The 27,630-nt window shown below is 39.7% G+C and overlaps 1 protein-coding gene across 2 annotated transcripts in view; it reads right to left on the reverse strand.

Moving 5' to 3' along the window:
• Positions 1 to 27,630, reverse strand: part of PSMF1 (proteasome inhibitor subunit 1) — a 52,885-nt gene that overhangs the window by 13,089 nt on the left and 12,166 nt on the right. For both annotated transcript variants that reach the window (XR_010935193.1, XM_067707720.1), the window contains exon 4: positions 19,564 to 19,746. Coding sequence is in view for 1 of the 2 variants with exons in the window: in XM_067707720.1 (XP_067563821.1) it covers positions 19,564 to 19,746 (183 nt within the window). In the remaining variant the exon portion in view is untranslated. The remainder of the gene's footprint in view (positions 1 to 19,563; positions 19,747 to 27,630) is intronic.

The following is a 27,630-nucleotide window of genomic DNA, read 5'->3' on the forward strand; positions in this document are numbered from 1 at the left end:
GTCCTTAAAGAATCGTTGAAAATTACCAAGTATTCTAAACTCTCAATCTTTGAGTACACCTCTTTTTAATAGTCTGTGTGATGAAATGGGAAATATGCATAAAGTACTTCTGTGCATGTAGAAATACAACGGTTGTCTCAAAGAGAAGTACTCGTGCAGTTGTTTAAGTTGCTAGCTGAAGTAGCCGTTTTTTCCATGGAAAACCATTTTTATACAAAACAATGACAGACAAACAAAACATGGTTATTCAGACTGGGCTACACAGTTGATACTTTCTTGAAAACCATGTGAACCTGTTACTGCAAGGAAAATAACTGACAGTATATGTTGCCAATGATAAAATTCAAGCTTTCAAGTGAAAATTAGCAATTTGGAAATTTGTATTCACCACTAGCTTGACGGCTCTCCCATACTGATGCTGATCAGATCAGTAATATTGATGAATCTGATTTTTAAAATATTGTGTAATAAATGTGTCAACGTTTAGCGAATCTGCACATCTCAGTGGACCAACAGTTTCCAAATAACCGATTCATGATCTCCCAATAGCATGCACTGGTAAAAGATCCATTAAAAGGGCATGATAGAGCAATGGATTTTAATGTAATAATGTACAAAAAGTTCACTGATATAGATTCAGATTCTACATTGCAACTAACCCTTTGTGAAAATTAATAAAGGGAAACTAACTAAAATGGAATCAAGAGGCCAGAAGGGAGAGCAGAGCCTTCATGCACGAATCACTTGACATCAACACAGACCCCAGAAGGAAAAGAGTACCTTACATCTCCCACAGGAAGTACTACTACTTTACTACTGCCAGGAAGAGGAAGAAAGATTTTCTCCTTGTCCGGCAACAGCTCAGCCAATGAAAGAATCTCACAACTCAGCCAATGAAAAGCCATTATACTGCAAACTCCCAGTTTTCTCCAATGGACTTTAGGTTTATAACAGCCCCTCCCAACTTCCCCTTATTCTCTATAAAAGAAATTCTCCTTTGCTTTACCAGACTTGCATGTGGTGAACCACAGCTGCATGCCCCAAACTGCAATTCTTTGCTGCTCCTGGATAAACCTGTTTTGTTGGTAATAACTGGCTATTTTATTGTTTTACCTTAACACCTTAAAGAAACTATCACTTATAAAGTTTTGGTGTAATGCAAAGAATATCCACAATTACTACTACTCTCTTTTCCAACAACCTATGTTAAGGCTTAAACAAAAACATTATCACCTACAGACTAAATGCAGAAGCAGAAATGAGAATCTAGCAGTCTTCTATGCCAGTATTAAAGATATCTGCAACAATGAAAACAATGTCACTCTTCTCATTAAGTTTTTGATTAGGAAAATAGTTATTTTCATAAAATTTGTTATTTAGGTTAACACACAACAGGTTTATTATTATGTTTAAATGAATGAATAAATGTATATTTAAATTTAAAATTTAATTTTTTAATTAAAAATTTCAGCTATAATTTATAATATGGTAAGTATTGATAGATGCAACTCAAACAAACAAGAGCTCTTTTGGGGTCCTAAATAATTTGGGGGAATGCAAAAGAGTTCCTGAGACAAAAAAGCCTGAGATCTGCCAGCACAGAAAATATAACTCCAGGAAACAAAAGAAAAAATTTAAATACAGATGTTCACAGTGTACTGTTTAAAATGAAAAACTGGACATTCTTGAAATTCCCTGTGGAGGTTAGGCAAACTACAGCATATATTAGTAGAATAAAATATCAGATACTAAAAAATATATGTTAAAGGAACATGTATATGTACAACTGATTCACTTTGTTATACAGCAGAAACTAACACACCATTGTAAAGCAATTATACTCCAATAAAGATGTAAAAAAAAAATTATCAGGCGGACAAAGAAGCAGACAATATGACATGATTATAATAATAATAAAAATATATATATATATGTTTACCACCTTAGTAAACAAAATACAAAATTTTAAAAAGAAAATGTGGAGACTTCTGGGAAGATGGCGGAAGAGTAAGACGCGGAGATCACCTTCCTCCCCACACATACACCAGAAATACATCTACACGTGGAACAACTCCTACAGAACACCTACTGAACTCTGGCAGAAGACCTCAGACCTCCCAAAAGGCAAGAAACCCCCCCACGTACCTGGTTAGGGCAAAAGAAAAAAAAAAACAGAGACAAAAGGATAGGGACAGGTCCTGCACCAGCGGGAGGGAGCTGTGAAGGAGGAAAAGTATCCACACACTAGGAAGCCCCTTCGCGGGCGGAGACTGCGGGTGGCGTAGTGGGGGAGCTTCGGAGCCGCGGAGGAGAGCACAGCAACAGGGGTGCGGGGGGCAAAGCAGAGAGATTCCTGCACAGAGGATCAGGACCGAATGGCACTCCCACCGGGGCGGGCGGGGCTGGGAGCTGAGGCTCCGGCCTCAGTCGGAGCGCTGGGAGAGGACTGGGGTTGGCGGTGTGAACACAGCCTGCAGGGCGTTAGTGCACCGCGGCTAGCCGGGAGGGAGTCCGGGGAAAAGTCTGGACCTGCCGAAGAGGCAAGAGACTTTTTCTTCCCTCTTTATTTCCTGGTGCGCGAGGAGAGGGGATTAAGAACGCTGCTTAAAGGAGCTCCAGAGACGGGCGCGAGCCGTGGCTAAAAGCGCGGACCCCGGAGACGGGCATGGGACTCTAAGGCTGCTGCTGCCGCCACCAAGAAGCCTGTGTGCGAGCACAGGTCACTCTCCACAACTCCCCTCCTGGAAGCCTGCGCAGCCCGCCACTGCCAGGGTCCCGGGATCCAGGGACAACTTCCCCGGGAGAACGCACGGCGCACCTCAGGCTGGCAACGTCACGCCGGCCTCTGCCGTCGCAGGCCCACCCCGCACGCAGTGCCCCTCCCTACCCCCGCCCCCCCCCCCCCCCCCCCCCCCCGGCCTGAGTGAGCCAGAGCCTCCGAATCAGCGGCTCCTTTAACCCCGTCCTGTCTGAGCAAAGAACAGACGCCCTCCGGCGACCTACACTCACAGGCGGGGCCAAATCCAAAGCTGAGCCCCTGGGAGCTGTGAGAACAAAGAAGAGAAAGGGAAATCTCTCCCAGCAGCCTCAGAAGCAGCGGATTAAAGCTCCACAATCAACTTGATGTACCCTGCATCTGTGGAATACCTGAATAGACAACAATCATCCCAAATTAAGGAGCCGTGTGGATGAAAGGCTCTTGGTTCTCCAGCCAGGAGTTAGTGCTGTGCCTCTGAGGTGGGAGAGCCAACTTCAGGACACTGGTCCACAAGAGGCCTCCCAGCTGCACATAATATCAAACGGCGAAAATCTCCCAGAGATCTCCATCTCAACGCCAGCACCTAGCTTCACTCAAGGACCAGCAAGCTACAGTGCTGGACACCCTACACCAAACAACTAGCAAGACAGGAACACAACCCCACCCATTAGCAGAGAGGCTGCCCCAAATCATAATAAGTCTACAGACACCCCAAAACACACCACCAGACGTGGACCTGCCCACCAGAAAGACAAGATCCAGCCTCATCCACCAGAACACAGGCACTAGTACCCTCCACCAGGAGGCCTACACAACCCACTGAACCAACCTTAGCCACTGGGGACAGACACTAAAAACAACAGGAACTACGAACCTTCAGCCTGCAAAAAGGAGACCCCAAACACGGTAAGATAAGCAAAATGAAAAGACAGAAAAACACACAGCAGATGAAGGAGCAAGATAAAAACCCACCAGACCTAACAAATGAAGAGGAAATAGGCAGTCTACCTGAAAAATAATTCAGAATAATGATAGTAAAGATGATTCAAAATCTTGGAAATAGAATAGACAAAATGCAAGAAACATTTAACAAGGACCTAGAAGAACTAAAGATGAAACAAACAATGATGAACAACACAATAAATGAAATGAAAAATACTCTAGATGGGATCAATAGCAGAATAACTGAGGCAGAAGAACGGATAAGTGACCTGGAAGATAAAATAGTGGAAATAACTACTGCAGAGCAGAATAAAGAAAAAAGAATGAAAAGAACTGAGGACAGTCTCAGAGACCTCTGGGACAATATTAAACGCACCAACATTCGAATTATAGGGGTTCCAGAAGAAGAAGAGAAAAAGAAAGGGACTGAGAAAATATTTGAAGAGATTATAGTTGAAAACTTCCCTAATATGGGAAAGGAAATAGTTAATCAAGTCCAGGAAGCACAGAGAGTCCCATACAGGATAAATCCAAGGAGAAATACGCCAAGACACATATTAATCAAACCGTCAAAAATTAAATACAAATAAAGCATATTAAAAGCAGCAAGGGAAAAACAACAAATAACACACAAGGGAATCCCCATAAGGTTAACAGCCGATCTTTCAGCAGAAACTCTGCAAGCCAGAAGGGAGTGGCAGGACATATTGAAAGTGATGAAGGAGAAAAACCTGCAACCAAGATTACTCTACCCAGCAAGGATCTCATTCAGATTTGATGGAGAAATTAAAACCTTTACAGACAAGCAAAAGCTGAGAAAGTTCAGCACCACCAAACCAGCTCTACAACAACTGCTAAAGGAACTTCTCTAGGGAAGAAACACAAAAGAAGGAAAAGACCTACAATAACGAACCCAAAACAATTAAGAAAATGGGAATGGGAACATACATATCGATAATTACCTTAAATGTAAATGGACTAAATACTCCCACCAAAGGACACAGATTGGCTGAATGGATACAAAAACAAGACGCATATAATTTGCTGTCTACAAGAGACCCACTTCAGACCTAGAGACACATACAGACTGAAAGTAAGGGGATGGAAAAAGGTATTTCATGCAAATGGAAACCAAAAGAAAGCTGGAGTAGCAATTCTCATATCAGACAAAATAGACTTTAAAATAAAGACTATTAGAAGAGACAAAGAAGGCCACTACATAATGATCAAGGGATCGATCCAAGAAGAAGATATAACAATTGTAAATATTTATGCACCCAACATAGGAGCACCTCAATACATAAGGCAAATACTAACAGCCATAAAAGGGGAAATTGACAGTAACACATTCATAGTAGGGGACTTTAACATCCCACTTTCACCAATGGACAGATCATCCAAAATGAAAATAAATAAGGAAACACAAGCTTTAAATGATACATTAAACAAGATGGACTTAATTGATATTTATAGGACATTCCATCCAAAAACAACAGAATACACATTTTTCTCAAGTGCTCATGGAACATTCTCCAGGATAGATCATATCTTGGGTCACAAATCAATCCTTGGTAAATTTAAGAAAATTGAAATTGTATCAAGTATCTTTTCCGACCACAACGCTATGAGACTAGATATCAATTACAGGAAAAGATCTGTAAAAAATACAAACACATGGAGGCTAAACAATACACTACTTAATAACGAAGTGATCACTGAAGAAATCAAAGAGGAAATCAAAAACTACCTAGAAACAAATGACAATGAAGACACGACGACTCAAAATCTATGGGATGCAGCAAAAGCAGTTCTAAGAGGGAAGTTTATAGCAATACAATCCTACCTTAAGAAACAGGAAACATCTCGAATAAACAACCTAACCTTGCACCTAAAGCAATTAGAGAAAGAAGAACAAAAAAACCCCAAAGTTAGCAGAAGGAAAGAAATCATAAAAATCAGATCAGAAATAAATGAAGAAGAAATGAAGGAAACAATAGCAAAGATCAATAAAACTAAAAGCTGGTTCTTTGAAAGGATAAACAAAATTTATAAACCATTAGCCAGACTCATCAAGAAAAAAAGGGAGAAGACTGAAATCAATAGAATTAGAAATGAAAAAGGAGAAGTAACAACTGACACTGCAGAAATACAAAAGATCATGAGAGATTACTACAAGCAACTCTATGCCAATAAAATGGACAGCCTGTATGAAATGGACAAATTCTTAGAAAGGTATAACCTCCCAAGACTGAGCCAGGAAGAAATAGAAAATATGAACAGACCAATCACAAGCACTGAAATTGAAACTGTGATTAAAAATCTTCCAACAAGCAAAAGCCCAGGACCAGATGGCTTCACAGGTGAATTCTATCAAACATTTAGAGAAGAGGTAACACCTATCCTTCTCAAACTCTTCCAAAATATAGCAGAGGGAGGAACACTCCCCAACTCATTCTAGGAAGCCACCATCACCCTGATACCAAAACCAGACAAGGATGTCACAAAGAAAGAAAACTACAGGCCAATATCACTGATGAACATAGATGCAAAAATCCTCAACAAAATACTAGCAAACAGAATCCAACAGCACATTAAACAGATCATACACCATGATCAAGTGGGGTTTATTCCAGGAATGCAAGGATTCTTCAATATACGCAAATCAATCAACGTGATACACCATATTAACAAATTGAAGGAGAAAAACCATATGATCATCTCAATAGATGCAGAGAAAGCTTTTGACAAAATTCAACACCCATTTATGATTAAAAAACCCTGCAGAAAGTAGGCATAGAGGGAACTTTCCTCAACATAATAAAGGCCATATATGACAAACCCACAGCCAATATCTTCCTCAATGGTGAAAAACTGAAAGCATTTCCACTAAGATCAGGAACAAGACAAGGCTGCCCACTCTCACTGCTATTATTCAACATAGTTTTGGAAGTTTTAGCCACAGCAATCAGAGAAGAAAAGGAAATAAAAGGAATCCAAATTGGAAAAGAAGAAGTAAAGCTGTCACTCTTTGCAGATGACATGATACTATACATAGACAATCCTAAAGATGCTACCAGAAAACTACTAGAGCTAATCAATGAATTTGATAAAGTAGCAGGATACAAAATTAATGCACAGAAATCTCTGGCATTCCTATACACTAAGGATGAAAAATCTGAAAGTGAAATCAAGAAAACACTCCCATTTACCACTGCAACAAAAAGAATAAAATATCTAGGAATAGACCTACCTAAGGAGACAAAAGACCTGTATGCAGAAAATTATAAGACACTGATGAAAGAAATTAAAGATGATACAAATAGATGGAGAGATATACCATGTTCTTGGATTGGAAGAATCAACATTGTGAAAATGATTCTACTACCCAAAGCAATCTACAGATTCAATGCAATCCCTATCAAACTACCACTGGCATTTTTCACAGAACTAGAACAAAAAATTTCACAATTTGTATGGAAACACAAAAGACCCCGAATAGCCAAAGCAATCTTGAGAATAAAAAACGGAGCTGGAGGAATCAGGCTTCCTGACTTCAGACTATACTACAAAGCTACAGTAATCAAGACAGTATGGTACTGGCACAAAAACAGAAAGATAGATCAATGGAACAGGATAGAAAGCCCAGAGATAAACCCACGCACGTATGGTCACCTTATCTTTGATAAAGGAGGCAAGAATGTACAGTGGAGAAAGGACAGCCTCTTCAATAAGTGGTGCTGGGAAAACTGGAGAGCTATATGTAAAAGTATGAGATTAGATCACTCCCTAACACCATACACAAAAATAAGCTCAAAATGGATTAAAGACCTAAATGTAAGGCCAGACACTATAATACTCTTAGAGGAAATATAGGCAGAACACTCTATGACATAAATCACAGCAAGGTCCTTTTTGACCCACCTCCTAGAGAAATGGAAATAAAAACAAAAATAAACAAATGGGACCTAATGAAACTTAAAGGCTTTTGCGCAGCAAGGGAAACCATAAACAAGACCAAAAGACAACCCTCAGAATGGGAGAAAATATTTGCAAATGAAGCAACTGACAAAGGATTAATCTCCAAAATTTATAAGCAGCTCATGCAGCTTAATAACAAAAAAACAAACAACCCAATCCAAAAATGGGCAGAAGACCTAAATAGACATTTCTCCAAAGAAGATATACAGACTGCCAACAAACACATGAAAGAATGCTCAACATCACTAATCATTAGAGAAATGCAAATCAAAACTACAATGAGATATCATCTCACACCAGTCAGAATGGCCATCATCAAAAAATCTAGAAACAATAAATGCTGGAGAGGGTGTGGAGAAAAGGGAACCCTCTTACACTGTTGGTGGCAATGTAAATTGATACAGCCACTGTGGAGAACAGTATGGATGTTCCTTAAAAAACTACAAATAGAACTACCATATGACCCAGCAATCCCACTACTGGGCATATACCCTGAGAAAACCATAATTCAAAAAGAGTCATGTACCAAAATGTTCATTGCAGCTCTATTTACAATAGCCCAGAGATGGAAACAACCTAAGTGTCCATCATCGGATGAATGGATAAAGAAGATGTGGCACATATATACAATGGAATATTACTCAGCCATAAAAAGAAACGAAATTGAGCTATTTGTAATGAGGTGGATAGACCTAGAGTCTGTCATACAGAGTGAAGTAAGTCAGAAAGAGAGAGACAAATACCGTATGCTAACACATATATATGGAATTTAAGAAAAAAAAATGTCATGAAAAACCTAGGGGTGAAACAGGAATAAAGACACAGACTTACTACAGAATGGACTTGAGGCTATGGGGAGGGGGAAGGGTAAACTGTGACAAAGCGAGAGAGAGGCATGGACATATATACACTACCAAACGTAAGGTAGATAGCTAGTGGGAAGCAGCTGCATAGCACGGGGAGATCAGCTCGGTGCTTTGTGACCGCCTGGAGGGGTGGGATAGGGAGGGTGGGAGGGAGGGAGACGCAAGCGGGAAGAGATATGGGAACATATGTATATACATAACTGATTCATTTTGTTGTGAAGCTGAAACTAACATACCATTGTAAAGCAATTATACTCCAATAAAGATGTTAAAATGAAAAAAAACAAAAACAAAAAAAAAGAAAAAGAAAATGTGGAACACAAATATTGGGAACATTTAGAAAATATGTAAAGATAAAGAGTGAATGGGATTAAAAATAAATTCTGAATGACATAAATAAGAGCTTTATATTTAAGGATTAGTTTTAGCAAAGCTGGTTAAGCATAGGAAATTTTGATTTTTCAAAACAAAGAACAAGATTTGGGGCATACAGTCTCCTGACTGAGGACAGATGGAGCAAAGGGAAATGGGTTAGAATTGTAATGACAACAACAACAAAAAGTTAGGCTTAGATGAAAAAAACTTCCCTTAGAGATGGCTTGTTTTCAGTATTTCTTCCCTAGAGATCTCAGGAGTAGAACAGACCTAATTTTCACCCTCAATTCTCTATCACAATGGAATATCCTCTCCATCTATACCAGCATCACACCAGTAGCCTCTGACAAGGTCTGGACACACATCACCACACACTTAGTGAAGCAAGACATCCCAACTTCAGTTAGCATCTGGAGGTTTCCAGGTGTGGGATAGGCAATATGGTGTGGAAAGTGAGGGGTGAGACACAGAACTGTATCCTATGGGAAGGGGCAGAGGCTGTTGTTTCCTACTCAGAATATAAACTAAGGCTGTTCAGTGACAGGGTAATTAACAACCTGCAGCAGCCAGATGGGCCCTCTGCTCTCCTTTCCCTTCTTCCTGCCCTAAGGCCCCACCCTTAAACCTGGCATTTGTGGGAAAAACAAAAAGGTGAAAGTATGAGTGGCTGGTTGCCCAGCAACATGGTAGTGATGGGGCTCTCACAAAGAAGTCGTCATTATAGGCATCTGTGCTGACAGAGGAAGGAGGCTGCAATGGGTGGGGGTGGAGAGTGAAGGGGACTACAGAGGCAAGACCTGTCAATTCGCTAGTGGCTGACAAAAAGCCTCCTAAACATTCCGCCTCATCTTCTAGTTCAGTGTTCCAGTCCCGGGAGATAAGCTTGCCTAAGAAAGATCAAACTGAGGGGGGTTAGGGGATGGATTTTTCTCCATCATCAGTGTGCACTCACTACACTGAACTTGTACACAAATTGATTACATGAACTAACACTGAAGGGTGCAATGGGGAAAGCATAAGCTTCTGAGTCCCATGTAGGGGCAAACCCCAGTCTTCACCCCCTCAGTTAGATAATTCTGGGAAGTTATGCTACCTCCCTTATCCACTGTATACCCCTCTGTAAAAGTAGGGATGCTGCTGATTTCCGTGTAGGACCGCCTGGAAGATGAGCAACCATAAATGGAAACACTTGGTATGGTGGTCAACACATAGTGGACAGCCAAGAAATGGCAGTTTCTCCTATCCTCGATAAGTGGTGGCCAACGTGATGACAGAGGAAACAATGTCCATAAAGGTCCTGGGCCTAAATGTAGTTGCCCAGCACACCCTCTGGGTCGATACTCTCACATCTAAGTGGTTCCACAGCATCAAATCCTTTTCTAGGAGGAACAGACTATGTATTTTAAAAAATAAAAGAGGTTCTCTCTTTCGGGAAACCCTCTAGTCATTATACCTTCAGTCTTGTTCTCATCTCTGCTTGCTACCTGAATAGGATCCATGGAGTATTTCTTAAGCATCTACTATATTTTGAGCCATGAGCTCAATACGTGACATCATCATATTCCATGCGAAGAAACCTGAGACAGGTATAATAATTCCCAAGGTGCAGATGAGAAAACCAAGGCTAACTGTGCTCACTGAGAGACAGGCAAAGCTACAAGGCCAGGGTTTGAACCCAGCTGATCAACCTCCAAAGCCTGTGCTGCTAACTGCCATATAATACTCTCTTCTTGACATGGGAGGTGGGTGAGGTAGCAGAAAGAAGGGAACAAGTCCCATCTGCTAAGAGTGGTATACAGGAGTGATGAGGCTTGGCCCTCTGCCTCACTCCCTCCAATCCACCAGGATCCTGAGCCAAAGACACTAACACCCTCTCTCATCAGCATCCTTCAATGGTTTCCAACTGCCCATGGGGGAAGATTCATGTACCTTCACAGCTGTTATATCCTAGGATTCTGACATGAATTCTTTCTCTAGACAAAATTCAGGGACAGTCCCACGCTTTCAGACCTTGATGCCTCTGGCCTGCTGGTCTCAACCTGGAACAACCTCCCCACGAAAGGAATCTTAGGAAATAATTCAGACACATGAAAAGGAAAAAAGAAAAGGAGCTTAAGGAATAGTTCTCCTCTTCCCCGTGAAGACACAGCTCAGGCAGCACCTCCCCCAAGAAGCCTTTCCTAGGTTACCTATGAAGGATCTCTGTGCTAACCTCTGCAATGGCACTCTTATTTACTCACCTGTCTCCCACGTCAGAGGGAGAGCACATGCCTCAAGAGTAGGAGCCCAGGCCCAGGGATCGCTGAACCCAGAGGCGAACAGTTGCTGAACACAGAATTCACCAAAAATGTGCAAGGCATAGGTCCGGGTGATGCAGATACAAAGAGGTGAAAAAGTAGAGCAAAGGGGATATGCACTTGGAAAAAGCCAATAATCTTGCAATTAGACAAAAAATAACTGAGTGGTAGTATTGTCAAAGATGGGATGAATGCCAGGGCTAGGGGGCCAGGAGTTTTAGCCAACCAAAGGAACACCACCACTGTACCCCTGCCCGGCTCTAACCACACCACCTGTCCTTCCAGGGCTCTGCACAGGACAGGCTTTCAGGCTGGAGCACCCATTCTACCCTACTCTTTGCCTGGCTAACATCTCCTCCTGCTTGGAGGTGAGTCCCTTCTTAGGGAAGCCTTCCCTGAACACCAAGTGTGGTTCAGGTTCCTCTTCCTACGCGCTCCCAAGTATCCTGTTCATCCCCATGAGATGAGGTAAGAGCAGGAGCATGAATGGCATCATTGGCCTTTGTGAAGCACCCGGCGGGAGATCTAGTGCCCCGCATATAGTGAGCTCAGTAAATACGGTGGACTTAAGAACCTACGTGACTCCTCAGCATCTAAACTTTAAAGTAAACTTTTTTACCTTGAAATAGAAGTTGGAAAAGTAGTACAGAGAAATCCTGTGTACCCTCACCCAGTTTTCCCCAATAGTTACACCACCACAAAGATCTCCCTCATGCTATCCCCTCTTATTAACACACCCACAGCCCTGTCCCATCCATAACCTCTGGTAACACTAGTCTGTTTAGTACCTCTATAATTTTGTTATTGCAAAAAATATTATATAAATGGAATCATACAGTGCGTGACCTTTTGGAATTGGCTTTTTTCACTCAGCCTGATGACCTTGATATCCATGTAACTGTTTTGTGTATCAACAATTCATCCCTTTATATTGTTGAGTAGTATTCCATGGAATGGATGTGTGTTTAATCATTCACCAATTGAAGGACATCCAGGTTGTTTCCAGTTTTTGGCTATTACAAATAAAGCTATTTATGAACATTTGTGGATAGGTTTTTGTGTGGCATAATTTTCATATCTGATAAATGCCCAGGAGTGTGATTCCTGGGTCTTACCATTAAGTGTATGTTTAGTTTAAAAAACTGCCGAACAATTTTCCAGGGTAGCTGTACCATTTTATGTTCCACCAGCAATGTGTGAGAGATCCCAGTTCTCTGCACCCTCTCCAGCATTTGGTATCATTACTTTCATTTCAGCTTTTCTAATAGGTGTGAAGTATCTCACTGTGGTTTAATTTGCATTTCCCCAATGGCCAGTAATGCTGAACACATTTTCCTGTGCTTATTTGCCATCTGTATATCCTTTTCAGTGTAACATCTCTTCATATCCTTTGCTCATTTTCTAATTGGATTGTTCATTTTTTTAACCTGTTGAGTTTTAAGATTATCTTTCTAGATACAATTCCTTTGCCAGATATGTGGTTTGCAAACATTCTTTCCCAATCTGTAGGTTATGTTTTTATTCTAACAGGGTCTTTCACAGAACAAAAGTTTTTAATTTTGATGAAGTCCAATTTATTGATTTTTTTTCTGTTATAGTTTGTGCTTTTATAGTCATATCTAAGAACTCTTCACCAAGCCTTGGATCCTTAAGATTTTCTCCTTTGAGTTCTTCTAAAAGTGTTGTAATATTAAGTTTTACATTTAAATCTATGATCCAATTTGAGTTAAACTGGATTTAAGGTGTGAGGTTTAGGTCAAGGCTCTTATTTTTGCTTGTGACTATCCAATTGCTCCATTGATTTGCTTGTGCACCCCAGTCAAAAGTCAACTGGCTATATGTCTGTGGGCCTATTTCTGGGTTCTCTATTCTGTTCTATTGATCTATGAGTCCATCCATCTAATGTAGCTATATAATAAGCCTGAACATTGGGTAGAGTGATTTCTCCCTCTTTATTCATTTTCAAAATTGTTTTAGCTACTCCAAATCCCTTTGCCTTTCCAGATAACTTCTGGAATAATCTTGCTCTATCTACAGAAATTTTTGTTGGGTTTTTTATAGGAATTCAATTAAACTAGTAAGCTAATTTGTGGAGTATTTGACATCTTTACTATGTTGAGTCTTCCGTCCTTGAACATGTTATGTCTCTCCACTTATTTAGGTCTTCTTTGATTACAGTTTTCAGCATAAAAGTCTTAAACATGTTTTGTTAGATTTATACCCAAGTATTTTTTTCAGTGATTGTAAACGGTATTGTATCTTAAATGTCTGTTTCCACGTGTTTACTGAAATATAGTGAAATATAATTGACTTCTGAATGTTGAACTGGCATCCTGCAACTTTGCTATTATTTTTGGGGGTAGATTCCTTGAGATTTTCCATATAGAGCATTATGTCATCTGTGAATATAAACTTTTACTTTTTCCTTTCTTACCTATATGCCTTTTCATTTTCTTGCCTTAAGAAAGACAAATGCAAAACTTTCAGTACTATGCTTAATAAGACTGGTGAGAGTGGATATCCTTGCCTTGTTTCTTAGGGGGCAAGAATCCTTTTGCTAGTATAATGTTGGTCCCATAAAATATTTTTTAGGTATTACCAAACCACCCTCTAGTTGAAGGAAAAATACAAAAGTCTCAATCATGGGCGATTATTATCAGTTCTCTTATAGTTTGATCCTGAGAGCCTCATTTCTATTGTTATATATTCACATTTCCAATTAAGCCAAGGTTAGGACCTTTCAATTTTTTTTTTACATCTTTATTGGGATATTTCATGTATCATAAAATTCAGCCACTTAACAATGGTTTTTAGATGTTCACAGTGTTCTAATGTTCTAACTTTAGAACATTTTCTGCACCCTAAAAAAACACCTTGTACCCATTAGTCATTCCCCATTCATGCTCGCTAATCCTTCCACCTCAGCTCCTGGCAACCACTAATCTACTTTCTGTTTCTATGGATCTGCCTATTCTGGACATTTCACATAAATGGCTTTTTTCACTTAGCATAATGTTTCCAAGGTTCACACATGTTGTGACGTGTATCAGTATCAGTACTTCATCCTTTTTTATTGCTGAAATATTCCATCGTATGCATATATCACATTTCTTTATCCATTCATCAGTTGATGGACATTTAGGTTGTTTCCACTTTTCGGCTATTATGAATAATGCTGCTATGAACATTCATGTACAAAAGTTGTACATGAATATGTGCACAAACAAGTAGTATATCATTGTAGTTTGGATTTCCACTTCCTTAATGATTAATGATGAACATCTTTTCACATGTTTATGGGCCACCTGTACATATTAGTTGGAGAAATGTCTATTCAAATCCTTTAACCTTTTTAAAATTGGGTTGTCTTTTCATTACTGAGATGCAAGAGTTCTCTATGTATTCTGGATACAAGTCTCTTGTCAGATATATGATTTGTAAATGCTTGCTCCTATTCTGTGGGCCGTCTTTTCACTCTCTTGATACTGTTCTTTGATGCAACAAAAGGTTTTATTTTTGTTGAAGTCCAATTCATCTATATTTTCTTTTGTAGCTTGTGCTTTTGGTGTTGTATCTAAGAAACCACCTCTAATACAAGGTCGTGAAGATTTATTCTTAAGTTTTCTTCTAGGAGTTTTATAGTCCTATCTAGCTCTTACACTTAGGTCTATGATCCATTTTGAGTCAATTTTTGTGTATAGTTTGAAGAATGGGTCCAACTTCATTCTTTTTCATGTGGATATCCAGTGTCCCAGCACCATTTGAAAAGACTACTGTTTCCCCTATGAACTGTCTTGGCACCCTTGTTGAAATCAATTGCCCATGAATGTACGGGTTATTTCTGGACTCTCAATTCTACTCCCTTGCTTTACATATCCTTAGGCCAATAGCACACTGTCTTAATTACTGTAGCTTTGTAATAAGTTTTGAAGTTGGGAACTGTGAGTCCTCCAACTTTGCTTTTTTAAGATTGTTTTAGTTATTTTGGTTCCCTTGCATTTCCATATGAATTTTGGGATCAGCCTGCCAATTTCTACCAGAAAAACCCACACGCACAAGCCTCCTCCAACCCCCCTACCCCATACCAAACAAAAAAACTCTGGGATTTTGATTGGGATTGCACTGAGTATGCAGATCAATTTGGGGAGTATTGCCAAATACTGTTTCCCTACCTATGAAACACTGGATATCTTTTTCTTTAAATCTTCCCACTTCTTTCAGCAACATTTTGTAGTTTTCAGTATATAAGTCTTGTACTTCTTTTGTTAAGTTTATTCTTAAGTGTTTTATACCTTTGGGGGTTATTACAAATGAGATTATTTCCTTAATTTCATTTTCAGATTGTTCACTACTGGTGTATAGAAAATGCAATTGATTTTTGTTTACTGATCTTACATCATGTCACGCTGCTGAACTCATTCATTAGCTCTAGAAGGTTTTTAAAAAGGATTCCTTAGGATTTTCTATATACAGGATCCCATGTCATTGGCAAATAAAGATTGCTTTCCTTCTAACTTTCTAATCAGGATACCTTTAATTTCTTTTTCTTGAGTGATTATGCTGGCTAGAATTTCAAGTACCATGTTGTAGAAAAGTAGCAATAGCAGATATCCTTATCCTGTTCCTGACCTTATGGGGCAAGAATTCCATCTTTCTCCATTAAGTAGGATGTTAGCTGTGTGCTTTGGGAGTTGAGAAAGTCTCCTTCTATTGTTGAATGCTTTTATTATGAAAGGGTGTTGGATTTTGTCAAATGCTTTTTCTCTATTGAGATGAACATGTGTTTTTTGTCTACTGTTATATTAATACGGTATATTATACTGATGTATTTTAAGATGTTAAACCAAACATTCCTGGAATAAGTTTCATTTGGTCATGGTGTATAACCCTTTTTATATGTTGCTGGATTTCTTTTGCTAGTATTTTGTTGAGGATTTTTACATTTATATTCATAAGGGCTACTTGTTTGTACTTTTCTTGTGATGTCTCTGGTTTTGGTATCAGGGTAATACTGGCCTCACAGAATGAGTTGGGAAGTGTTCCTCCCTCTTCTTTTTTTTTCTTTTTTTTTTTTTTTCGGTATGCGGGCCTCTCACTGTTGGGGCCTCTCCCGTTGTGGAGCATAGGCTCCGGACACGCAGGCTCAGCGGCCATGGCTCACAGGCCTAGCCGCTCCACAGCATGTGGGATCTTCCCAGACCGGGGCATGAACCCGTGTCCCCTGCATCGGCAGGCGGACTCTCAACCACCGCGCCACCAGAGAAGCCCCCTCTTCTATTTTTTGGAAGAATTTTTGAAGGATTGGTATCAATAAAAGACTCATTATTAAGGAAATTTTCAAAGGGACCAAAAAATAGTACAAAGTCTAATTTATGAACACCAATGTACCTTTCCAATCAGTTTCAATAATTATCAGTATTCTACCATTCTGGGCTTCCCTGGTGGCACAGTGGTTAAGAATCCACCTGCCAATGCAGGGGACACAGGTTCGAGCCCTGGCCCAGGAAGATCCCACGTGCTGTGAAGCAACTAAGTCCATGCGCCACAACTACTGAGCCTGTGCTCCAGAGCCCGCGAGCCACAACTACTGAGCCCACGAGCCACAATTACTGAGCCTGTGTGCCAGAACTACTGAAGCCCACGTGCCTAGAGACTGTACTCCGCAACAACAGAAGCCACCATGATGAGAAGCCCATGCACCGCACCAAAGAGTAGCCCCCGCTCGCTGCAACTAGAGAAAGCTACGCACAGCAAAGAAGAACCAAAGCAGCCAAAAATAAATAAATAAAATAAATAAATTAAAAAACAAAATATTCTACCATTCTTATTTCCCCTACACTCATTTCCCAATGTCTCACTCTTTTAGGGGGTGAAATTATTTTAAAGCAAATCCCAGACACATCATTTCACCCTTAAATATTTCAGTTAATAAAATTATATATATACAATAGACAAAGACTTCTTTTTTTTTTTAACATAACCAGAATTTAATTATGTCACCTAAGAAAATTAGCAGTAACATTATCAAATACCTGGTCCCTGTTCAAATTTCCCCAAATACCTCAAAAATAATTTTAGAATTAGTTTATTTGAATCAAGATCAATACAAAGTCCAACACTGGATTTAGTTGATAAGACTCTAATTAACAAGCCCCCTCTCCCTTTTCTCCCCATGCCATTATTTGATGAAAAAATACAAGATCAATTAATCCTGTAAAAATTTTTCATGTTCCATACATTGGCTGGAACCCATGTATCCTCATGTGTCTTTTTAACTCATTCTTCTACCTCTCATGCTTCTTTTAAACTGGGAGTTCAATCTAGATTCATGTTGTTGTGAACCTACTATTGCATTATATTAGAATTCACAAAGTCTGGCTGTCCCACTTTTAGTGTTAAGATTGACCTATGGGTTCAGGTGCTATCAGTCTGACTCATCCATTATAAAGTTGCTCATCAACCTTTTACCTAATGGTTTTAGCAACCATTGACAATTTGTGCCTAGTCACTACATTATTTCAGTAGAAGCTGCAATATGGTGATTTTCTCATTCTTTCTGTTCTTCCAAGGCTAGGATTTCTTACCTTCATAATTCCAGATTCAGGTCTATGATTCCCAATTAGGATGGCAGAGTCTCCAGGTGCCCTGGAGGTGTTTTTGTGTAAGCCCCGGGGGTGTTTTTGTTTGTCACAGTGATTGGAGAGTGCTTATAGCATTTATAGGCAAAGACCACAGATGCTTCATGCTCTATAATCCACAGTAGAGCTCCACATAATGAATAATCTACATCCTACACAACTTGCCAAAGTCTTGTTAGACATTCATAGAGATGTAAAGCCTACATAAAATTACCTACCATAAGTTAGTCTAAGGCCATTTTATATGTGAACACAAAGTATTTTTATACTGTTTCAATAAAAATTTTTCCAGAAATGTAACTATAACATAGCACGTGCCTGCTTTTGTTACTGTCAAATTCAAAATAATTCCATATACAAGTGCAAATGCCTATCTTTTCCAGTGTAATCATGCTCAGGCATCTACACAATGAAACACACATTATCTTATTAATTACTCACTTTTTATTTCTCATTTATATTATAGTCAGGACTTTCTACTGATCCTTTTTGAAACTGTCCATTTGGTACAGTTTCATAGATCATCTATGAATTCCATTTTGAGACAGTGAAGGAGACTTCAGAGAATATTTGTTTTGAAATAGGAAGTGAATCTGAGAGACCTGAGAATTACTATCTACTTAAGGTCTAAAAGTCTCCCCCAATTTGATTGCTGTCCAGGGCTTACCCTTAAATCTTCCTACCATATTCTGGTTGCATCACAACAGAGCACTGTTCTGGAGTGAGGACACCTGGACCCCCAGCCCTGGCTCTGTCTCTTTATTAGTGGCTAGTGACCTTAGGCAGGTCATCTTAAATAAAGAGGTTAAATCAGACAAGCTGTTCCCAACCTTTCAACCACTTTTTATTATCCTCCACTCTCCCCACAGAACCCAATATTTCCAAAGGTTGCCAAAGACTTGCCAATTATTACTTATTATAGTAATTAAACAAATTTCCTATTTATTTAATTAACCAAAGGTATATAATTGCAAAACAGAGTCATTTTTAACAATGGCAGCTAACCCTTATTGAGTGCTTACTATGGCCGCACAGTGAGCCCTCCCCCACAACCCCACCATTACTACCACACTGTGGACTCCAAACTGGAACATGCCATCTCAACCAGAGACTAAGGTGTCCCTGGTCCTTGTCTTCTCCCTCAGAGCAGAAGTCTCCAGTCCTAAGTGCTGCCATCCTAATCTGCAAAGACCTTGTATATGACCTGCTCATACCTCATGCTGTTTTGGCAAAGTTTTCAAGTTGTAAAAGAGATCAGGGGACTATAATGAAGTGAAAGGCAAAGAAAGGGAACATTGGGAACATATTCCCTCCAGGAACTTCCAGTATTTCTACACTTTCCCCAAAAGCCTGGTCCAGGGTCCTGCACATACAAAGAGCTCTGGAATAAAAAACTGAACTACCTGGGCAGCAACTCTGGAGGACTGCACACACGCCTCAGAGGCGCTGACCCTTGGGCAGACTCAGAGGCTGTGTGTGGCCTCTAGAAAGGAGGCAGGCAGCCTTAGGATGCTGGGTTATTGGGGTGACTAGTAGCAGTACAAGAACTCACTGCTCCACTTACATCTCCACTTTCTATCTCCATATACCAAGACTCTGACAATTCTGTTGAAGACACATGGGGGCCAGAGGGGGGTCAAGTGGCAAGATGGTCATGGCTGGACTCCTTCTTCAGAGACATGGGCTGCCACTGTGGGCTCTGTACTCACCAGGGAGGCTGCCGGCTGGTATGTGGGTGGTGTGGGTGAATCCGGAGTGGGTCAATCTCTCTGGCAGTGGCAGGGGGAAACTCCTGTTGGGGACTTTCGCTAGCCTTGACCCAATGTTCATGGATAGGTGTGATGATCCCAGACACAAGACGAGACCGAAGTTCCTCACTCTTCTTGTAGACCCTGCAGGAAGGACACGAGGTGTCAACTGCTTGCAGCTGGTTGGCAACCCTGCGTATAGTATTTCGGCGGCGGCGGCGGCGGCGCTGATAGCTCTTGGCGTCACGCTTGGACTGTTTGCAAGGGTGGGAACGGGCTGCCCGGCGGACCTGGGTGACGGGAGTAACAGCCTGGCGTTGTCTCCGAGATTTGGGCCTAAGCTTCTTAGGCATCTGAGTTGCCCCTTCTTGTTTACCACCCCATTAGAAAGCGGTGAGGGTGTAGGGGCACAGGGCCTAGACTGGCTACTCCTCTGTACCCTGCCCACCCCACCCCACTCCACCCTCAGCCTCATTGTGTGTTCATCACATGTCATGGGAGGGGTCATGGAAGGCAAGTCTCCATGGGGATGATGAACCAGGTTCCTAGTCCAAGTAGGCAGGGCTCTCAGGGCTTAATGTCCAATTCTGTCACTAACTCAGGGGCCCTTGGAAGGCTGCTCTAGGCCTTTTTTCTCTGCTGGTGAGAGACAAGCAATGTGAGCTATAGCTGAAGTGTTGAGGCATACTGAGGTAACAGGGAGTGGGCAGGACTCCACAGAGTTCCTAAAAATCTGGTGTTTTAAAATGAGCCATATCCGGGGTCAAAAAGCAAACCGTATAAATCAGGGACATAGATTGGTGGTTGCCAAGGGGGAGGGGGGGTGGGAGAGGGTTGGATTGGGAGTTTGGATTAACAGATGCAAACTAGTATATATAAAATGAATAAACAAGGTCCTACTGTATAGCACAGGGAACTACGTTCAATATCCTGTGATAAATCATAATGGAAAAGAATATGACAAAGAATGTATATACATGTATAACTGAATCACTTTACTGTACAGCAGTAATTAACACAACATTGTAATTCAACTATATTTCAATAAAAAATAAGTTAAAAAAGCAAACCTCATAAATGTCAAAAAAAAACTGAAATCATACAGAGTATGTTCCTCGACCACATGGAATCATACTAAGCATCAAAACTGGAAGGAAGTCTCTAAATACATGGTGTTAAGCAATACAATTCTAGATAATCCATGGATCAAAGAGGAAGTCTTGGAAAAAATACAAAGTACTGAATAATAATAAAAGTACAACATATTAAATTATGTGAGATTATAGCTAAATGAGATTATAGCTAAACAGTGTTGAGAGGAAACTTTATAGCACTAAATGTTTACATTGGAAAAGAGGAAAGAAATCAACAATTTAAATTCTAACCTCAAGAACCTAGAAAAAGAAGAGCAAATTAAACCAAAAGCAAGCAGAAATAAGGAAATAATAAAGAATAAAAATAAATAAATGAGAAAACAGAAAAACAAGAGAAAATTAAAAAGACAAAAAACTGGTTCTTCCAAAAAATGAACAAAACTGATAAACTTCCAGCAAGAGCAGCAAACATAAAAAGAGAGAAGACACAAATCACCAATATCAAGAATGCAATGGGATATTATAACAAATTTGTTGCCACTGATAGGATAAGAGAATACTAATAACAACATAATTGAACAACTTAGAATAGACTAATTCTTCAAAAACCACGAACTGTAACAACTTAGGCAAAATGAAATAGATAATCTGAATAGTTCTATTAAAGTAACACAATTCCTACTTAAGCACCCCCCAAAAGAAATATCCAGGTCCACATGATTTCAGTGGAGAAGCCTACCAAACATTTAAAGAATTAACACCAATTTACAGTCACTTCCAGAAAATACAAGAGAAGGGAACATTTCCCAATTCATTTTTATGAGGCCAGTATTATGCTGATATCAAATCCAGACAAAGACAGTACAAAAAAAAGAAAACTACAGGGCTTCCCTGGTAGCGCAGTGGTTGAGAATCTGCCTGCCAATGCAGGGGACACGGGTTCGAGCCCTGGTCTGGGAAGATTCCACATGCCGCGGAGCAACTAGGCCCGTGAGCCACAACTACTGAGCCTGCGCGCCTGGAGCTTGTGCTCCGCAACAAGAGAGGCCACGACAGTGAGAGGCCCATGCACCGCAAAGAAGAGTGGCCCCCACTTGCCCCAACTAGAGAAAGCCCACGCACAGAAATGAAGACCCAACACAGCCAAAAATAAATAAATAAATAAATTTTAAAAAAAAACAAACAAAAAACTACAGACCACTATTTCTCATGAACTTGGATGCAAAAATGCTCAACAAAATATTAACAAATTAAATTCAAAAATATATAAAAGACTTAATACCATAGGATTTATTGTATGTACGCAAGGCTGGTTCAATAGTTACAAATCCCTACATATCAATAAGCTAAGAAAAATGATATGGTTATATCAATTGATACAGAAAAGGTATTTGACAAAATCCAACACGATAAATCCATTCATGATAAAAACTCTCAACAAACCAGGAATAGAAGAGAACTTCCTCAACATGATACAGAGCATCTACAAAAAAACTACAGCTAACAATATACTTAGTAATGAAAGACTGAGTACTTTGTCTTTAAGACTGGGAACAAGGTAAGGATGTTCTCTCTAACCACTCTTATTTAACATAATACTGGAAGTTCCAGCCACTTCAGTAAGGCAAGACAAAGAAAATGCACACAGATTAGAAAACAAGGAATGAAACTGCTCCTATTTGCAGATGACATGCCAGTCTACCTTGAAATTCCCAAGGAATTTACCAAAAAAACCCCTCCAAAAACACTACGAATTCAGCAAGGTGACAGGATAAAAGATCAACACACAAAAATAAACTGCATTTCTATATACTAACAGTGGACATTTGAAAATCAAAACCAAGGACAGAACACCATTTATAATCACCTCTCACACCCGAAAAGAACAAAACACATGTCCAGGACCTATATGCTAAAAATTATAAAATGATGATGAAAGAAACAGAGCAAGACCTAAATAAATGGAGAGACATACCACATTCATAGTAAATATGTCAACTTTTTCCATTTTAGGTTTAATGATCTGTAAGTTTAATGCAAATCCTATCAAAATCCCAGCAAGGCTTTTTATGGACAAAGAGAAGTTTACTCTAAAGTTTATACAGAAAGGCACAGACTCAAGAATAGTGAAAACTATCTTGACAAAGAAGAATTGGGCGATCTTGAATGGCTCTACTCAATATTCAGGTATACTACTGATACACAGTTACAATAATAGATACTGTGTGACACTGGGAGAAGAACAGACACAAAGATCAATGGAAAAAAAAAGAGAACCCAGAAATAAACCAACACAAGTACAGACAACTGATTTTTGACACAGTTGCAAAAGCAATTCAATGACAAATGGTGTTGGAGCAACTGGATATCCACAGGCAAGAAAATGAACCTCTCCCTAAAGCACACAACTTATACAAAAATTACTTTAAAATAGACCACAGGCTTAAATGTAAAACATAAAACTATAAAATGTTTAGAAAAAGAAAACAGGAGAATAGCTTTGAGATCTAAAACAAGGCAAAGAGTTCTTACACTTGACGCCAAAAGCTTGATCCATAAAAGCAAAAATTTATCAAATAGCTATTATCAATTAAAAACTTATGCTTTGCAAAAGACCTTGTTAAGTGAATGAAAAAACAAACTACAGGCTGGGAGAAAACATTTATAAACCAACATCCAACAAAGGAATTGCATCTGAAATATACAAGGAACTGTCATTAGCTATCAGGGAAATGCAAATTTGAAACCACAATGCAATACTACTATACATCAGAATAACTAAAATGAAAAATAGCGATAACACCAGAAACTGGTGAAGATACAGAGAAACTAGCACTCATACACTGGTGGTGGATACGTAAAATGGTACAGACACTATGGAAAACTGTTTGGCAGTTTCTTAAAAAACTAAACATGCAATTACCTTTGAACTCTTGGCATTTATTGTAGAGAAATAAATATGTCCACACAAAAGCCTGTACATGTATGTTCATAGCACTTTTATTCGTAATAGCAAAAAATGAAACAACTCAGATGTCCTTCAACTAGTGAATGGTTAAACAAACTGTGAAATGCCATGCCTACCATACCATGAAATACTACTCAGCAAGACAAAGGGACAAACTATTGATGCATGCAACAACTCAGATGGATCACAAGGGTATTATGCTGAGTGAGAAAGGCCAATCCCGAAAGTTACATACTGTATGATTCCATTTATATAACATTTTTGAACACTCCCTAACACCATACATGAAAACAAACTCAAAATGGAATAAAGACCTAAATGTAAGGCCGGATACTATAAAACGCTTAGAGGAAAACACAGGCAGAACACATTCTGACATAAATTGCAGCAAGATCTTTTTTGATCCGTCTCCTAGTGTAATAAAAATAAAAACAAAAATAAACAAGTAGGACCTAATTAAACTTAAAAGCTTTTCCACAGCAAAGGAATCATAAACAAAACAAAAAGACAACCCTCAGAATGGGAGAAAATATTTGCAAATGACTAGACGACCAAGGGTTTAATCTCCAAAGTATACAAACAGCTCATGCAGTTCAATATCAAAAAAAAACCTCAATCAAAAAACGGGTGGAAGATCTAAACAGACATTTCTTCAAAGAAGACATACAGATGGCTAAAAAGCACATGAAGAGATGCTCAACATCACTAATCATTACAGAAACAAAAATCAAAAGTACAATGAGGTTATCACCTCACACGGGTCAGAATGGCCATTATCAAAAAATCTACAAACAATAAATGCTGGAAAGGGTGTGGAGAAAAGGGAACCCTCCTACGCTGTTGGTGGGAATGTAAATTGGTTTAGCCACTATGGAGAACAGTATGGAACTTCCTTAAAAAACTAAAAATAGAGCTACCATATGATCCAGCAATCCCTCTGTGGGTATCTATCCAGAGAAAACCATAACTCAAAAAGATACATGCTCCCCTATGTTCACTGCAGCCCTATTTACAATAGCCAGGACATGGCAGCAACCTAAATGTCCATCGACAGAGGAATGGATAAAGAAGATGTGGCACACATATACAATAGAATATTACTCAGCAACATGGATGGACCTAGAGATTGTCATACTGAGTGAAGTAAGTCAGACAAAGACAAATATCATATGATATCACTTAGATGTGGAATCTAAAAAAATGGTACAAATGAACTTATCTACAAAACAGAAGTAGAGTCACACATGTAGAAAACAAACATGGTTATCAGCGGGGTGAGGGATAAATTGGGAGACTGGGATTGACATACACACACTACTACATATAAAATAGATAACTAATAAGGACCTAATATATATAGCACAGGGAACTCTACTCAATACTCTGTAATGACCTATATGGAAAAGAATCTAAAAAAGAGTGGTATATATATATATATATATATATATATATATATATATATATGTATAACTGATTCACTTTGCTGTACACTTAAAACTAAAACAACACTGTAAATCAACTATACTCCAATAAAAATTAAAAAAAAAAAAAGACAAAATTTTAGAAATGGAGAATAAATGATGGTTGCCAGGGGGTGAAGGGTGGGGAGGGGGAGGGGGTGTGGCTATAAAAAAGCATCAGGAAGGATACTTGTGGTGATGGAAATACTTACTGTCAGTGTATCAATGTCAATATCCTTACTATTAATATTTAAGGTAGTTTTATACAATGTTATAATTGAGGTGAAATGTATAAAGGTAAAATGTATAAAGGATACAAGTCTCTCTGTATTATACCTTACAACTTACAACTGCATGTAAGTCTAAGTTATCTCAAAATAAAAAGTTTAATTAAAAAATCACTTATTACATAACCATAAAATCACTGAGATTAGACTAGATCAGTGGTTTCAGGGCTTCTCTGGCATGGAAGGGGGCCCAGGAAGGGCAATGGAGAAAGCCAAGTGGATAGGGCACAAGGACCTCCATTTGCTGTCCCTACTCTTTCCTCCAGAATCCTAAAGAACATGAAGAGATAATTGTACACCCATGTTCAAAGAAGCATTATTCAAAGTAGCCAAAAGGTGGAAGCAATGTAAGTGGCCATGAATACCTAGGACAGATGAACGGATAAACAAAATATGGTCAATACAGACAATGGAATATTATGCGTGCTTGAATAAAGAGTTCCATGACTAAAAAGTGTAATACCTGCAATGGTTTAGAAGTTCTAAGGGCCTGTGGTCCATACATTCCTACAAAGATCAGGTTCCTACTTAGAACACAGAACTTTGTACACCATGCTGCTTCCCTGACCAAGTTGGGTAGCGGGGATATATCTAGGTCCTCTTTCCTTTCAGTCAGATGAACTGTGTGTGATACAGGTGGAAGCCCTCTGATCTCCCTATGCAGAAGGTTTACCTGTAGAACTCAGGTCTGATTAAAAAACTACTAAGTCCTGAAGGAGAAGTTCTCGCATGATTTCTAAGCCTTAGGAGAACTGCCATTTTGGTAGTAGCAAAAGACAGCCTGTCATCCTAACATAGTAGAGGCATGACAGAAAGGAACAGGTTTATACTCCTTAGCAAATCAGTTTGCTCAACTAGGGGCACAGATTTCTACCTAGAACAGACATGACATGCCATGACGACCTAACAAGGAGGGCCAGATGGCGGAAGGGGGCCAGAAGCAGGCAGCTCAGTGCTGCTGCCAGAAAGGCAGAGGAGAGGGAGGGCCTTATGATCAGGAGAGAGATCTATACCCCAGCTCTCTGAGCCTCAGTTTCCACGGAGATGATTCCTTGTGATCAGATTTCTTTCCGTTTGCATATTCATGAAGGGCTGGGCCCAGCACTAAGCACTCTGTGCTGACATCTCATCTCATTCTCATAGTCCTACTATGTCATTTTACAGCAATCAAAACACACCCCCCCAAGCACACACAAAACAACAAATGTTAATTAAAAAAAAAAAAAACGGTTATCACCGTTTCTCTCTCAGTATTGCTGAGGGGACTAAATGCTCTCAGGAGCATGACCAGCCTGGTGTACAGGCCTGGGTTTTTCCAGAGGTTTTGTCAATTGCTCTCCCAATGGAATTCCAGAAGGAAAAAGTCAAGAGAGAGACCACACTCTCAGTGTCCTTCCCTTTACCCTCTGAAGGGGTGAGGTAGGGTCATGGTGTGGACAGCACCCAGAAAAGCAGCTCTGCCAAGGCCAGGCCTGGCCTCACTTCACTCCTTCATTCCTTTGTCTACTGTGTGAAAAAGACCCAGATCCTGCCCTCAAGGAGATCACAGGCTAGTAGGCAGTTAATCATAAAATACCCACTTATTAAATGCTTAAAAGGTTCAAACATGGGGGGAGCAGGGGAGGCTTCTCTGAGGAGCTGATGTTTAAATGGAAACTGAAGGAAGAAGAGTAGTTGGCTGTGGGAAGAGGCTGGGGAGAGCACTCTCGGCCAAGGGGAGAGCGTTGAAGAGGGAGGAGGCACACAGCACCACAGCTGAGACACCGGAACTAAGTGGGAAGTGGCAAACGATGAGGTTAGAGGGGCTGGGCCCTAGGCTTTAGGCCTCATCAAGGATTTTGTTCTTCATCCCTGGAGAAATGAACACTCACTGAAGGGTTTGGGGTTTCTTTTTTAGATTTAATTTGTAAGAAATTTACCAACTCTGTAACCAGTTTAAGTGTACGGTTCAGTAGTATTAAGTATATTCACGTTGTTGTGCTATCACCACCACCACCCATCTTCAAAACACTTCCTCTTACAAAACTGAAACTCTGTACCCATTCAACAATAATTCCCTGTTCTCCCCTCTTCCAGTCCCTGGCAACCACTATTTCACTTTCTGTCTCTATGAGTCTGACTATTCTAGGTACTTCATATACATATTACCATATAGAATTTGTCTTGTGATTGGCTTATTTTGTTTAGCACAATGTTCTCAAGGTTTATCCATGCTGAAG

This window comes from Pseudorca crassidens, chromosome 15, assembly GCF_039906515.1.
Source record: "Pseudorca crassidens isolate mPseCra1 chromosome 15, mPseCra1.hap1, whole genome shotgun sequence".
Classification (NCBI taxonomy): Eukaryota; Metazoa; Chordata; class Mammalia; order Artiodactyla; family Delphinidae; genus Pseudorca; species Pseudorca crassidens.